General features: G+C 39.1%; 1 protein-coding gene across 1 annotated transcript; it reads left to right on the top strand.

Annotated features, from left to right (window-relative positions):
- Positions 1-1025: 1025 nt before the first annotated feature.
- On the top strand, positions 1026-7916 carry tekt3 (tektin 3). The gene is made up of 7 exons (XM_072456279.1): positions 1026-1677; positions 3161-3244; positions 3319-3389; positions 3806-3949; positions 4723-4945; positions 6957-7111; positions 7531-7916. The coding sequence occupies exons 1-7, from the start codon at positions 1108-1110 to the stop codon at positions 7745-7747; spliced, it is 1464 nt and encodes a 487-aa protein (XP_072312380.1). The 5' UTR covers positions 1026-1107; the 3' UTR covers positions 7748-7916.
- The last annotated feature ends 9199 nt before the right edge of the window (positions 7917-17115 follow it).

Below are 17115 nucleotides of genomic sequence, written 5' to 3' on the forward strand. Positions count from 1 at the left end.
AGTATATTAACTTAAAACATTAGGAGTATTAGTATTTTTAACAATTTATGGTCAGTATGTTTATTTAACTTGTTCATTAACTTGCACTGTCCAGACTGTAAATTAAATTAAATTAAATTGAATTAAATTGAATTACATTGAATTAAATTGAATTAAATTACATTAAATTAAATTAGTAGACTAACACTATATTTGTTTTTGTGGTTTCTTTAAAGCATTTTCAAAAGCATTTTCTAATGATCTAAAAAATGTTGTATTTTATGAGATTGCTCAAGTTCAAAGTCATCACACAAAGTCAGACATAAACCTCCTCTAACCTTCATCACATTTGTAAATATAATGCAGAGAGCAACTGTAACCAATGGCAACTGCTTCTATGTCAACAACAGCAATCTTGGACGGGCCGGGCTCCTGTAGCCTAGTACTGTGCCACAATTGGCTCACCCGCTGCATGCTTAGATAACTTGTCCATCCATTATTCACGCCAGCTCACCTTTAGAGAGTTCTTGAGCTCATTTCCAGGTAAGCACTGTTCACAGGCTGACAGCGCACAGCGGGATCTCCACCTTTTATTGGTAAGTTTTCTTTGTAGTTAATAGTGAATAAGTACCTGTGTTTTGTGTATTCCTCACCTGTGTCACACAAAATGTGTTCATTGTTCATATATTGTGCACAACTAATCGTATTTGTTTCTGACTGATACAAACAGCACACCTAGAACCAACAACCAATAATTTTCAATAACTTATAATGTTTTTTTATCTAGCAAATATACTAGGCTTAGGATTACATGCACAAATCAGCTTTACAATGCATTAGATTAAAGTATACCAGCATAGTATTCTCGTAATATAACAGTAAAGTTTACTTGTGATTTTCCTTGCAGCTAATAGTTTATTTATTCAGTCAAATGGTAGAAAAGGTTTCAAAGGTCGTCATCTGGAAAATGTTTTACAAATCAAAAAGATGACTACCATTAAAACCTTTCCTACCACGGACCACTCCTGTACGGATTTAACGGAATTAAATTAACTTGCGACCAGTCCAATGTATTCTTACCGTATTTATTTTAAACCCAGCACACCACAAACTCTCTAAAAGACAGTCATGGAGCTGATGGGATCCACTCTGTCTGCCACTTACGCCCGGCCAAAAACCAGCCACTTCCTCCCCGCCATCTCCACCATGGCGGCCAGTTACCGCGGCACCCAGCCCGCTTTGGCCATGAACCCCAGTGCCAACATGTGGAGGACCAGCAGCTACTACAAGAGCAACGGCGCCCTCGCATCGCCGCTGTCCTTCCAGCGGGACAATCTCGACCTGGTCCGGGCCAAAACCATGTACTACCCGTCCAACAGAACTGCCCTGTCGACCAGATACACTCCCGAAGACTGGTACAAATCCAACCACAGCAACTACCGGGAGTCCGAGTCGTCCCGGAGAAGCGCCGAGAGGCTGAGGAACGACACGATTCGGCTAATGCAGGATAAGGATCAGCAGACCAGGAGGACGCAGGAAAGTACGAGTAAAAATCTGGGGGAGAGGGTGAACGATATCGTCTTCTGGAAGTCAGAGCTGAGCCATGAAATCGATAACATGGTGACAGAGATAGCGGCTCTCAGCGAGGTCAAGAGGAGGCTGGAGAGAGCGCTGGCCGAGACGGAGGGGCCACTTAAGGTAAACGGTCAATAAATGTGTGTTATCGTTTCACTGCAAGAAGTACTTTTCATTAGAATCTTGTGGATGAAGTATATCAGTATTATGCTATGTTAACCAATTTTTCTCTTTTTTTTCCATTTTTGTTCCAATAGGGTTTTAATATTATTATTGAAAGCTACATTTTCTTGATAATGTTGTGGTTTCACTATAAGAAATTAATTACCGTAATTTCTGGACTATTTGTCGCACCTTTTTTCATAGTTTTGGCCGGGATGCGACTTATTTATACTTATATACTTATACTCCAGAGTGACTTATATGTGATATTATTTGTTATTTTCACACTTGCAACCGCATTTCACACTCCAGTGCGAGTTAAATGTATTTTTTTCTTGCTCTATTATGCATTTTTTGGCTGGTGTGTCTTACACTCCGGTGCGACTCATAGTCCTGAAATTATGGTAAAATGATCAGCAACATAAGTCTATAGTTCTTTGTGTACATGGTGTTTGTTGAAGCTGCTGTTTAGGCCAATAGGAACGGCCTGGGATCAATAATACACACTTATACTTCCAATACTTACGTACTCACGTACAATGAGTCTGGTCACCACTCCTTTTGTCACGCCCCGAGTCAAAGCCAAAAAGTACCGACTACCGAGGCAATCAGATTTGTTTATTTCTGTGATGCATGTGAAACAAAGTCGCTCACTGGTCATCCATCTTTTAGAACAAAATCAAACGTCTCTCAGCTCAGATTAACAGACTTAGCAGTGTTTTTTTAGTCTCCTGTGATATTTTTCCTTTCTTTTTTCCCTCATAAGCAGCCATGTTTGTTTTACGTACAGGCCATGTGTGTCCCCGATTGGCTAATCCACCTGTCAATCAAGCCCAGCTGAACTTGTTGAGATTAAAACGGTGACCAGACCTGTATAAAAAATATATATAAAGAAATAGAATATAAAAAAGAGCTACATTAGACACCATATAATGAGGAATGATCTATAAAGCAACAAATTTGTCTCCATTTTGTAGATCATTTAATGCCATTGCAATATTAAAATAAAGCTACGTTTGACTCTCTGAGAAGTAGTTATAGTAAAGATGGGAGGGAAAATACTAAAGGCCAGGACACCAGCACTTGGTCTGTTTTGTCTATAAATACCACACAATAAAGACACAGTAATTACCCCATATCACGTTTCCACTCTCAAGCCAAGATGTTTTGACTACAAGATCACTTGTGGCAACAGTCTCGCTTTGTACCTTCACGTCACCTAGAAACAAAGACAGTCGTCATTGAAGCTATTTGAGCTAATGGTCAAAAGGACAAGGGCACCAATGCTAAATCTTAGATCAAGTAACAGTGGGGTTCCTCAAGGAGCGGTAATTGGACCTATGTAATTGATGCCAAGCTAATGATATAAAATGAATGACAACAAATGAAACTCTTTACTGTCCTTCATCTGCTCTTGTTTGAGTCATGATCACTTTGTCAATAGGTGTCTCAAGAGTGTTTGTACCACAGAGAGAAGCGGATGTCCATTGATCTAGTGCACGACCACGTGGAGAAAGACCTAATTAGGGTAATGTCCAAGCTCTATAACCAGATGCAGTCTTGATCCAAACGTGAACAGATTAGTCACATTTGGGTTGACAGGAAGTGGAGGTGATCAAATCATGCCAGGAGAGGATGAGGAGGCATCTGGAGAGAGCAGTGGCACAATTAGCGTGAGTATGGGAAAATATGTAAGTATAAGTATTACACAATAGAAACCCCCCCCAAAAAATGTAACCAATACATAATAAATGCTATGAGTGTGAATATGAATATCGTGTTGTTTTCCAATTTATATGATTTAGAATTTAGTTTTTGACATAATGCCAAAAAAAGACTGCTTAGGGAGGGCATCAGGGTTAAAACATGACAAAACGAATGTGTGAATCACTGAAAATTACAAGGCAAATGATAATAAAAAAAAATCACAAGAAAATCTGTTCAACTGTGCAAAAATATGTGTATGTGTATATTGACCTCTGTATGCGTTATTATTGAAAAACTTTTTTTTTTTAAATTACAATGACTATGTTTTAAATCAGAACCATTGCGTATGCGTATGTGTTGTTTTACTTTGCCGCGCTCATAGGTCCAATCGAGCAGCACAGCATGAACTGGAGCGGGACATGAGCGACAAAGTGTCAGCTCAGAGGATCGATGACCGATGTCACCACCTGCGGAACACGTCCAATGGGATCGGCTACTACAGGGGCATCGAGAGACTGGATCCTTCGTGAGTACGCGCAGTCATGGCAACCAAACACGGTAAAATAGGTGTGATAGAGTCAGAGAAACACATGGCATAGGTCTGGTTATGATAAACTTATGTTGATATGAGCAGGCAGAATTGTTATGGTGTAATTTGAGATCAGGCTAGTCAGCAGTGGACATTTTTTATTTTGAATTGCTAACACATTAACTAATCCAAACCATTTTCCTCATGATAACCCTAATATGGAAAGAAATCCATACTTACAAGTAAAATGTATTAGTGAAGAGGCAACGTTTTGGCAACTGGGCCTTGGTCAGGCAAATGGGTGACTGAGGATTGGACAGAGGTTTAAATAGGAGTGGCCTCAAAAATAGGAGTGGCCAATCACAGACGATTAAGAAATACAACATTATCAATACCCAAAAAATAGACATGATAACCCTGAATTTAACAAAATATTCCTATCCATAACCTTAACCATAACCCATTTCTCCTTAGCAAGCTATTTAGCACCAATTGTTGCGCAGTAGTAAGCAGTTGGTAGTAGTAATAATATTGGTCTATTATGAGTACACTTTCACTATTTACATCCTGAAGGAGACACTGCGATTACCCACTATTCACAGCATTGAAGGATGTGTCAAATGTAGGACAGCATTTTCTACCGAAGCAATAAAGTATAACTAATCTTGCCTTGCAGTGATCAAAAGATACTGCATTGGAGAAACACATCATATACATGTAATATCCATATAAATGTTGGGTTTTATGTAATGCAAAGATGTCCCACACAGACTTTCTCTTCCCGACACCTGGTCCAAATTCACGGATGACAACATTCTGCAGTCCCAGAGCGAGCGTGCTGCCTCCCACAAACTCCGGGACGAGATCGAGATCCTGCTCAACACCACGTCCAACGAGATGTGGAACCAGTTCAACAACGTCAACATCTCTTTCACCAACCGCATCTCCGAGACGTCTGACGCCAAGAACAGCCTGCAGACACACCTGGCCAAGGTTTGTTACTCTTCATACATGGTTATTTTACCATATGAAAGCTTTGGGTAATACAAAGCAGTAGGTCTTGACATTTTCGGCAAAGTGAAAGGTTATTGTTGAGGTAAACCTAATCAAATTTAGGACATTTATTCTTTGCATTTTCGCTTATAGTTTAAAATTGAGTTGGAGGACAGGACAGAATTCTATGGAGGTTCATAGAATTTGCTCTCATATTATAGATTTGCTGACCTGGTTTATATTCATATCTTTGTTATTACTGGGCCTATCCGTAGGAAACAAAAACTGGCACAAATTTCGACTTATTCTCAGTGAGCATGAAAAAGCGAAAGTGAAATAACTTTTTGATAGCAATTCCAAAGACGTGATTGTTGTCAGTTGAAAGGACTTTAACTTTAGGTCTTTAATATCGAAGGTTTGCGAAGTAAATCCCAAACAAATAATGAGATAGCTCAATGTTTGTGGATTCTATATTGAAGACCGTATTTTCCGGACTATAAGTCGCACTGGAGTATAAGTCGCACCCAAAAAAATACATAATAGAGAAGAAAAAAACATGTATAAGTTGCACTGGAGTATGAAATGTGGTTGCAAGTGTGAAAATGACAAATAATATCACATATAAGTCGCTCCGGAGTATAAGTATATAAGTATAACGCACCCCGGCCAAAACTATGAAAAAAGGTGCGACTTATAGTCCGGTACTTCTTTCGAAAAAGTAAATCTCCCATTGAGTTATATGGGCCTTTTCCCACAATCTGAGTTTTATGAAATTCTACAACGTGAACATAACCTAATGCTACGGTGAAATGAGCACCCATAGTTCAGCACCAGGACACCAAGTTTCTCCAGGAGTCACTGTAGTGGTCCAGCTGGAGGTCAATCGTCCATGTTTTCGGTGGATTTTTGCCATGTTCCCACCCTCTTCGATAATCCATGAACACTGAAGATTCCTTGGTAGAGGTCTCTGCTTTTCATTTTGATCACAGTCTTTCATAACCATATCATTATTATAACTAATAGAGCCCAGACGTCTATATTGCCACGCATTTCTGACTTCAGTCTTACGCCGCGGGGATATCACATGCTGTTTTGTAACAAGGCAGAATCCCTCTCCTCTTGCATCAGTGGGTAACTCGATTTTCTACTTATTAGCAGATCATGTGCTCGTGCCATCCTCTTTAGTCCGCGAGATGCGAACAAAACCAATGTAAAGTTAATGCATGCACATGTAACCTAAGGACCGATCGATCACAATTGGTCTATGCGTCGCCGGTTTGGGAATTGGTTTGTCATCATTACCAAGCCACCAAGTTAAGATGCACGCTAACTACGCAATGTCCTGCCGGGATGACTAGAATAGACAGCATAGATGCAAAAATAGGTTTATGTTTGTATGGCTTTAGTTGAGATTTGAGGCACACAGTTCTCATTTACCCCAAGAGCTGTTATTTGTCCAGATTCAATTACGTCAGTAGTGTTTAGACACAAAGGGACACATAGTTAGGAGGCATACCAGGTTGATTTATGAGGGTTGCTCTGTATAATCTAGTTTACAGCAGTTTGGCTTGTCATGAACCTACTACAGGAATATGAATATATATGATCCCTTTATGGATTGCAAAAATGTGGCACAGATATTGCCGTCTGCAAACAGGAGGAAGTATGAACTATTGGACAACTTAAAGAAGCAACTCTCCTATTGTAGATGTAGTTTTTAGCCTAGTTTATGAATGGTTAATGTTGGTACACAGATTGAATGGGAAATATTTAACTGTGTTTCCAATAAGCAGGGAAAATATATGACCATTCCCAAATGTATTATGACCCATATCACATTCAAGGTTGAATCCCATCTTAACAAAACTTTATTCCACATTCAAACCATTTATTAAAAGCATAGTTAGCCGTCAATGAACGATGCAGTTGAAAAATTGCATGAATGGCATACCAAAAGAAATAGTTCAAGACGTTTTGGAGCTTTTTCAATCACTTATATTTCCTCATACAGACCCTGCAGGAGATCTTCCAGACTGAGATGCTGATTGAGTCACTGAAGAAGGCCCTCAGGGACAAAGAGTGTCCGCTCAAAGTGGCCCAAACTCGGCTGGAGGAGCGGACCAGGCGCCCCAATGTGGAGCTGTGCCGGGACAACCCACACCACAGGTAAACAGGCACATTTTTATAATCACATAAAAAAAAAGAACATTGAAATCACATTTTACTCATAACATTTTTTTACCATTATGTTATCTAGCAATATTATCATATTGCTACATAGTGTTTTTTTTACCCTTCAACCAATCATACAATTCCCAATTTTTGGCTCCCAGCTTTACATTTTATTTAATTCCTTTTTACATGTTTACTGCTTGAAAGTATACTGATGATTTCAAAGTTCACTATTATGTTATTTTCTTTTTAATGGAGTAAACCTGCTTGTCTTCTTGGAGATGTTATGGCTTTGTCTTGCATGTTCTGAATGTCCTGGAGCTCGAGACGTTTAATGCCACTGTTGAAGACTCCAAGTACAACAGTAACTTTAACATAACTAAACGCATGGATATTTGGTCAAACTCTTTCAGGCTGGTGGTTGAAGTGAAGGAGATCGAGGACACCATTTACAAGCTGCAGGAGAGGCTGATGGAGGCGGAGAACACGCTGCAGAACCTGGTGAAGACTAAAGTGACGCTGGAGCACGACCTCGCCGTCAAAGCCAACTCTCTGTTCCTGGATCAAGAGAAGTGCATGAGCACCCGCAAGAGCTTTCCCAGCATGCCTCGCCTAGTCGGATTCACATAACGACCAGTGAACCTCTGTATGACTATAGATGTTTTAATTCATTTGGAGTGTTGAGTATGAAGGTAGTTTTATGTCTTTATAATGAATGAAAGTGTTGTTATATTCAGGCTTTTAACCATGAAAATCCTATTGACATTTGCAGTTCTCCAGGAATAATACGGACTATCAATAGCACAAGATTGGGTTTAGTAAATTAACTTCAAAAAGTAAAAAAATACTATTAAAAACGTGCATGTAAAAAATTGTTGCGTCAAAATTCAACTTTTCAAAAATATTGCACTGAATTTTTAGACAGATTTATTACATTTATTTATTTATTACATATTTATATTAAATATTATATTATATCCTATTCATACTCCCCAGAAAAAAAATTGCAAAAACTGAAACTCAAATTCTAGTGAAAAAAAACTAAAAAACTTTGTAAATTGAATAATAATTGTAATTTGAATAATGTTGTTTAAAGTAAAAATAAAATAACATTATTTTCCGTCCTATACATTTGTGCCGTTATGTCAGTTTCTTTTTATGCACCTTAGATTTGCAGCACTCTGACAAGTTCTACAGTGCAACAAACAAACAAACAAACAAACCTATGCTCTATCCAACTTGACAATTTTTCCTGGTTCTCTAACTGACTGCTGTTTGCCAAATGTCTCTCCCTGCTCTTCATCTCCATTCCACACTGACTGCCCTGTCCACAAATCAGCCAGGAATCTTTAAAGTCCAAGCAAAACATGGACAATAACCAGCCTTTTACCAAAACTGAGCCAGATCACGTTCACTGTTTTCATACTTTGACTTCACACTCTCTGGCGCTGGTTGCCTGGCGCTGACTCCACTTCTGGTCACATGACGCTGCTCAGGGCTCCGCGGGGGCCCAGGGTTCACTGAACAGGTTGGTAACCCGCTGCATGGGACCACTAATGCACCAGCTTTGTTTTGTGTAACAGGGCAGAAGAGACACGTCGGATGTGTGTTTAACTGGTTTCCCCGGTGAAGATGTTAAACAAACAAAGTCTTCACGCTAATGTTTTCAAAGTCACTTGTCAATATTTGTTGTCTTTAAACTTGATTTGAGTCGTTTGCTGGAGTTTTACTTTTTAACGCCGCCAGAAATGGGAAATCAGCAAAAGAAACAATGTACCGTATTTTCATGACTATAAGTATTTTTTCATAGTTTTGGCCGGGGTGCGACTTACTTTACTTATACTTTACATACTAATATTTATACTTATACACTTATACTCTGAAGCGACTTATATGTGATATTATTTGATATTTTCACACTTTTCATGCTCCAGTGCAACTTATATGTGTTTTGTTCTTCTCTATTATGCATTTTTTGGCTGGTGCGACTTATACTCCGGTGCGACTTATAGTCCGAAAAATACGGTAAAACGGATCTTTAAAGGTGCACTATGTAAAATGTGTATGTGTGCATGGTCTGCCTCCTGCTTGCTTCCATTGAGATGTCATTGCTTTGCCAACAATGTTCCACAGTATGGCATTAAACATATCTATCTTGTGTTTTATTCCTACAAAAAAACATTGAAAAATCTGACTTGTAATTTGGCAAAATAAGTCATAGAGAAGACAAGAATGTGGAGGTCTTGAACCTTCTTCTGGAGTTAGTTACATAGTGCATTTTTAATTATCAATCGCTGGATCATGCATGTTTTACTCATGTTTTAATATAATTGCTATGTGCCTCATTGCATAAAGCATTTACTCCGGAGCTAGAATAAACAATGTACTATTCATATTTTCTAACATGAACAATGCTTTGGTAGAGGGCGGCTTTATACTGTTTCTTGTTGCTCTTTTCCTACATTTTAAAACAGACCCTAAATGTACTGGTAAATACACTTACTGTGCATAATAACACTATAGTTGCTGTACTTTAAATGGACTATAGTCAGTGTTGGGAAGAATACTTTGGAAATTAATTTACTTACAGAATTCTAAATACAAGAATTCAAATGTATTTTCTAACATTTTTCTTCACATCGGCTCATCACAGTATAATTCTGAATCTGTGTAAATCTGTGAATTACATTATAGTGCAAAAAACAACAACAAAAAAGGATTAAAACGGCTTTGTTTCTTGCACCATTTGTAAAGCATTTATTCATCACTGATTAGCAAAGACAAAATCGCACAAGATCCGTATTTTCCTTTTTTTCCAAGCCTAAATTACGTGATACAATGTATTTCTTTGATTTTAGAAAAGTCATTCATTCACATATTCAGCCACTTCCCAACACCGCCTATAGGGTGTTACGACACGCCCATCCCCGTCCCATAAACACCACTATTTCATGTACATTTCGCTCTGTGTGCCACTGGTTTCTGTTTTCCCCACCGACCACACAGTACAGTACATTCACACACAGACACTCCCTCCACTCCCATTGTGACCTTTGCCTTTTCTCAGGAATGTAAACTTCAAATAACTGCGGCTATTTGAACCCGGCCAGCATCGCGTCTCCAGTTGTATCGATCACCGCTATAACACGTTGGAAACTGCATTAAAGATAAGCTGCTTGCACGGCGACTCCTGCATAGCAACACACTATTTAAAGAGTGTGTGTTTCGCTCATAAAGATAAAGTCGTCGGCGGTTGTGTGTGTAAATTGCACTTTGATTTTGAGTAATGTTTTACGGCGGCATTGTCAGGCTGTTCCTATGCTGTGCAAATAGCATTGTGTTTGACCGTGTCCTACAGCCGGTGGTTCTCAAACTGTGGGGCATGGACTACATGTGGTATGCTAGCTGAACTCAGATATATTCCAGTCGATTTAAGTCTGATTTAGTGCTTGTTTAGCAGTTGTTTTAGCTGTTTAGGTCTTGTTTGTCTGAGGGTATTGCTTAGTGTTGATCTGTAACATACATAGAGCAACATTTTATTTTCTTCACAACTACAGGGCAGTGGGCGGGGATAGGGGGTAGGTGATAAACAGTAATGTTGTGAGCATGCAAGCCTAAATTGCAAGACAGCAGGATTACCGGTACTCAAACATGCAAGTATGGATAAAAACGCACAACTTTGAGTAAACTAAAGATGAAGAAACACTGTTGTTTAAGGCTCATTTGGTTGATTTTGTGTAGTATGTCACCTTTAAGTTGGTTAAGTAAAGGTTTAGCTTTAGGTCATGATTTCTTTCTGGTTAAAAATGTGATAAAATGGCAATTGTTGTCTCGGAGCTAGTCTACAAAATTACATCCGACAATATATTCTAGAATAAAACACTTTCAGGGCAGCAAAAGGAGCTGACAGACTTATTTACAAGATTACAAAGTTAGTTATATTTTCAATCAAGTGCCATTTTCTTAGGGTAATTTTGCAAGCAAGCACATTTAGCACTTTTCTCCTGTATTGCCGTGATATCTTTTAAATATTGTCATCAGTTAAAAAAAAAAAAAAATGTGCATCTTCAAACCGTGAAAAACCAGAACTACTTCATTTCAAACAGTTTGCAGCCGTCCAAAGTTATTCCTCAGTTTCACAACACATTCTAATTATACACGTCGATGAGTTTATTAGCACGCAAAAGTCACAAAAGTGCTAACAGCGCACCAGCCTTACTTCCTGGACGGTAAGAACGCACTTTAAGTAGATGCGGTCGGCACACAGCGGTCTCATTTTGACCCCAAGAGCTGCTTTTACAATACGGAGATTCAATCCAGCAATGCATTCATTTGATACGATTTTTTGAGCGCTTCTGCAGCATTGAGATGTCTGCGTGGGGTCTTACTTTCCGCCCTGTGTGTATTCAGCGCTTGTCCAACATTAGCTCTCCCACTCGAGTAGATTCCTTAGCCCTAGCGTCGCAAAGAAAGGCCCCCTGTTGTCAAGTGAATATCAAAGATCCCCAGCGCCCTTGTCACCTCGTAATTAAAGCTACTGACAGAGAGAGCGGGATTGGTTCAGGTTTCTTCACCCTCAGCTTCTTCTCTAACCACCACCAGTATTGTAAAAAAAACAGGTCCAATTACAATCTTCTTCACGATGAAATGTTTCAGTTTGTTTCATTGTGTTTTAATTCAGAATTACCTTTTCAGAATTGTGGGACGAAAACGCTGAATAAATCAAAATGACAAACTAAATAGAACATAAGACGGTCAAGGCCATTGAAAGAAATTCCAGTTGCCACAGGTTATATTTACGGGGAAAATAAGATGGCTGTGTGCTGTCTGTGTTTTATTATCAAGCTTTTTATTCTCTACAAAACAGAATGCAATTTTTTTTGTTAGCTTCACGGCGACTGTAAACGCTGCTCTGAAAGTTGGAAAAAAAGCGTATAAACTGTGAATAATTAGCATGCTATAGGAGCAATACCGTATTTTCCGGACTATAAGTCGCACTGGAGTATAAGTCGCACCAGCCAAAAAATGCATAACAGAGAAGAAAAAAACATATATAAGTTGCACTGGAGTATGAAATGTGGTTGCAAGTGTGAAAATAACAAATAATATCACATATAAGTCGCTCCGGAGTGTAAGTATAAGTATAAGTACATATAGTGTATAAGTATAAGTCGCACCCCGGCCAAAACTATGAAAAAAGTACGGTATTTGATTTTAGGACCACCTTTAATCCTCAAATACTTCTAAAAAAATTGAGAATCTATAGAGCTAATGCCTTAACTAGGTAACTAGGTAACACTAGGTAACACTAGGTAACACTAGGTAACAATAGGTAACACTAGGTAACAATAAGTAATGATTTCTAACAAAAATAAAAATCAATGCAACACTTTTCAGGACACTCAGCAGTCTTGGCGTTTTCCTCACCAAACTTGCACTTATAGAACTAAAATTGACAGTTTTGTTTGACCAGCTCCAGATCCATTGCCCAAGACAGCACTTTTTCTGCGAGTGACACAAATAGCCCCCCGAAGTGAATATATTTGATCTCCTGGCCCGCCCACCGCGCTGAGGGGAATCTACTCCGGCATTCCTCCCGGTCCACACATGTTGGCAGTTTATTTTTACCTTTGGCTCTTGTTATAGATGCCCCGTGCTCCCTGTTATTTTATGGCACCCGCATAGTACACATGCCGTGGCTAAAGAGCTGAGCGCAGAGTACTTAAGCGGTCTTATAGTGGTGGTGATGGGGGGGGGATTGGCACAGTTGAAATTACACTCTTTGACGTGGACCGTGCGCCAAGATAACGCATGCAGCTAAACATTCCAGCGCATATTTGGGGATGCGTTTCGGACTCGGTCACTGGTGATGGGCCTTTAGCTGGAATTGTTCGTTTAAATGAGCTATTCAAATGATCGTTATTAGAAAAAAGCCAGACTGATAACTCATTTTATAAAGAACAAGGCACTGGGAGGAATGATAAAGGCTAAGATTTGATTATAATATGTCTAAACTGGAGGTGGACCTGCATTTACCCTTTGAATTTAACTGCAATCTAAATTAAATGTTGTATTTCGATCATAACGGACGACTACTACGAATTGTGCTCTACAAATAAACTTGCCTCACTTTATGTCTTAAACTGTTTTGTGATTTCTGTCATGTCTTTGTGGTTTTAAAGCATTTTTTTCTTGTTGTTTGAAGCACTTTGAATTGCTTTGTGTACGACTTGTGCTCTACAATTAAACTTGCCTTGCCTTGATTACTACTTCAATGCAAAATAATACTTACATGCAGAAACTCCCTCACATGGGTTGAATTTTCGCTGATCAACCTCTCTAAATTATTGAAATTGAGACCCTAAAGACCCTAAACCTATTATAAAAGACAATTTCAAAGGGTCATGTTCCTCTTTTTACTCTAAAGAATAAATATTAGTTGAACAGGATGACATTCAATCAATGTTTGTGCATTGATTAGAACACGTTTTAAATTCTGATCACTGGCTGGACTCATTGACTTTCCTTTTGGATGTGTTCCAGTCTGCCCTTCAAAATCTTAGACGTGCAGCAGCTGCCCGTTACCATGGGTACAATAATTGGTGTAATAGTAGTTAAGAACCAAGGAACTATCCCCCTAGACAAATACTGTACTCTAAGTTTGAAGTTTTCTATGTTTTTTGGTCCAAACTGCTGGACTTACATGAGAAATCTTGACCTAAAACGATTTTTTTAACTGTGTCAAGATAATATCAGTCAAAACAGTGTGACAAAAAGGCCAATGCGTTTCAATAAGACCTGGCAGTTTGTAAATGTGATTATTTTTTCACACCTCACACCTTTAAGTACATTTTATTACAAAGGAAACACTTGGAAAAAAAGCAAAAACTCACAAAAAAACTACAAAAAACCAGAGACAAACCAAATCGCAACAAAAACTCCATTAAATTACAACTAAGACAGGACTAAATCATGTCTTATCCCAGTCTAAACCTGCACAATACCAAATGCATCTGACTTCTTAGTAGCCAACCATAAGAATTAGTCATCATTCCAGCATCTACACCCAGACCACATCGAGAACCACTTATTTCCTGCATTTTCTTAAGTGGTGGGAAAAAAAACTAAAAAAAAGTCCTTGTCATTCAATACTGTATTGCTATTACAGGAAAGAATCTTGCACTTTTATTTTGGTGAATCATAGTGGACTGAACGGGGAGGAGAACATGAGGCTCGTTGATTGAATCTGATATTATTTAAATATTTATGCGCCTGGCAGAGGAGGAGGAGGATATTGAGAAAGGAAACGTCCCAGATTCTCGCAAAAAGCACTTCAATGATATTACTTTAAAATCTAAGCTGGCCTGAAAGTCACAATACTTCCATTTGTGTCGTAAATGCAGTCAGGAAATTGCAGTTTCTGAAACAGCATTTATGTATTTATATATGTATGTGGTTGTAAAGGGGTCAAAAAAAAGAAAAAAAGGCCAAGTAAGATGCCACTTTATGGAAAATGCGATTAAATGTTCTTTCACCTGGACAATAAAAAGCATCGGTTAAGCTTAGGGCGGTTGAAATGTAGAGTATGTGTAATAGATGAATGTGCTCACGCTGGTCTATTTTACCCAAATGTCATCAATAATACTGTTGGCAACCTGCTTGAGGCATTTACCACCACATGACCTTTGACTCCAGCTATTTTGATTTTGTCACCTTGCGTTTTCTCCAATCAGCAGTTTTTTTAGGCAACACTTTGAGTCTATTTGATCAGTGACGATTTTGGATTTTGTGTAAAGGTGTCCCCCAAGGTATTGCTTTGGGCCCGTTAATCTTTGATCAGTCGTGAATGTTACCAATGTTTTTAGCTCGGAGCTCCTGATATTTCGTGACCCAAAACAAGTACAAATAGACCAAGAAATAAAGTCTCGCAACTTTGTATTGTCAAGTCTTTCAAGTCGAAATACGCCTCAGGAAAAGTGTTTACGAAGCACAGTATCTTGCCGCATCTTAAAAATACATAAAACCTATTACTATTATTTCCTACAAGCCAGGCATTACGAACACTTGGAGCATATTTCCAATAAATCATAAGCTAACAACATTACCGGGCCACTTCCACTCACTCCAGGGCCATATTGTTTGGTTGACTCGCTCTTTCTGTGGCTCATATTACAGCCACTGAACGTTACGGCTAATTTTAAGGGGCAGAGCACTGCGTCGCGTTCTGCTGTCATCACTACATTTGCTCTAATTAAAATGTGTTGATGGCAAAATAGTCCGAGGGCAAACACAGGGAGTGAACACACGAGGGCAAGTCCTCTTTCTTTTGACTGGACAAAGTATTACAAAATTCTGTGTATGATTATAAATGTATGATGTGGTAAGTTGTTTGAAGACATGGAAGACCACAAATGATTTTTACTGCTGACCTAAAAGGGCAAAGAAATATCCATCTACAAGGACATTTTATTGGAAATTTACAGGTGCTCTATGTAACCTTTCTTGTGGCAAATGAATCACATCTCCATGGCGACGAGCAGGTGATGGACTGCTCTCCATAACAGTTACATACTGCACCTTTTTGATACACATTTAGTAGCACAACTTTGGTAGTAATTATGTTTCATCTTTGTGTGCAACAGATTTGGGCTTCACTCAAACAAACAGATGGATACGTCTCTTGAGGAATCCACATCTGCTTTAACACTTCACTGTAAGGTATGTGGACTGGGTTACGGTATCCGAGAAAGTTGTATGCACAACATTCAAGGGCCATAGCTCTGGTCCCATGACAGTGGCATGCGTCACGTCTGAACTTGCTACAACAGGTAGTATGTTTAATTATGTGTACTACGATATTCAAATGTAAATTAAACTAAATGTATGAATAAAAAATAGGCTAATATTCTGTATTCTGCCACGTGCTTGTCTCCATGGAGATTGTCTATCTTTCTTTTTTATTTAACCGTATGGCATTAAACAAGGAGCCAAGTCGGTGACATCATCAGAACAAGTTAGAGGTCAGTTCTGCGGAGAGGCGATCCAGCTCACAGTAAGAATGTATGATTTAAAGGTGTTTTCTAGCAATAATTGGGATTTAATAAGTGCAACATAGATTGGTTTAATGTCATACTGTGGAACATTCAAGACAAAGCAATGGCATCTCCAAGTGAGCAAGTAAGTGACGGACCCTCACTAGAAAACGTACATACTACACCTATAAATGCACAGAAAACGTAACTGAATAAACAAGAATATAACGTTGTGTCTATTCAGTTTTCATTTTATTCATAGCTTTTTCAAACATAGGAAAAACAATAGGAAAAACACAACTAGACTAAACCAAATAAATAATAATAATAATTAATAATAATAACTTTTATTTATATAGCGCTTTTCAGTGACCCAAAGACGCTGAACATAATAAAAAAAAGGGGGGGGGTATTTACAGACAGGGGGGACAACACGTACAATACACATTTATATACAGATAAAATGAACAAGACAGAAGAAGTAGAGAGAAAAAGATGGGGATGTAACAGGGGGTAGAAGAGTAGGCAATGGGGTAGAGGAGGCTAGGGGTAGGGGAGGTCATAGGCTTGGGTGAAGAGGTATGTTTTTAGGCGGGATTTGAATGTTGTGAGTGAGGGAGAGTGGCGGACAGGTTGGGGGAGGGAGTTCCAGAGTCGGGGTGCTGTTCGGGAGAATGCTCTGTCGCCAAAACTTTTGAGTCGGGATGTTGGTGCAGTCAGGGTGAGAGAGGAGGAGGATCGGAGAGCTCGGGTGGGGCGGTGGGGGATGAGGAGGTCAGACAGGTAGGGGGGGGCAAGGTGGTGAAGAGCTTTGAAGGTGAGGAGGAGTATTTTAAAGTTTATGCGCTGCTTGATGGGGAGCCAGTGGAGAGAGCGGAGAACGGGAGTGATGTGATCACGGGACCGGGTGTGGGTGAGGAGGCGGGCAGCGGAGTTTTGGACCATTTGGAGTCTGTGGAGGGAATG

Source organism: Eucyclogobius newberryi, unplaced genomic scaffold, assembly GCF_026437365.1.
Source record: "Eucyclogobius newberryi isolate DKJ021-1_F unplaced genomic scaffold, fEucNew1.0.hap1 SCAF_20, whole genome shotgun sequence".
NCBI classification, from domain to species: Eukaryota; Metazoa; Chordata; class Actinopteri; order Gobiiformes; family Gobiidae; genus Eucyclogobius; species Eucyclogobius newberryi.

Bases quoted from the DNA above. Each gene is read 5' to 3' on its own strand.
- tekt3 (XM_072456279.1), top strand. From the start codon at position 1,108: ATGGAGCTGATGGGATCCACTCTGTCTGCCACTTACGCCCGGCCAAAA. The intron at 1,678-3,160 runs GTAAACGGTCAA...CTTTGTCAATAG, and splicing joins AGACGGAGGGGCCACTTAAG to GTGTCTCAAGAGTGTTTGTA. The intron at 3,245-3,318 runs GTAATGTCCAAG...TTGGGTTGACAG, and splicing joins TGGAGAAAGACCTAATTAGG to GAAGTGGAGGTGATCAAATC.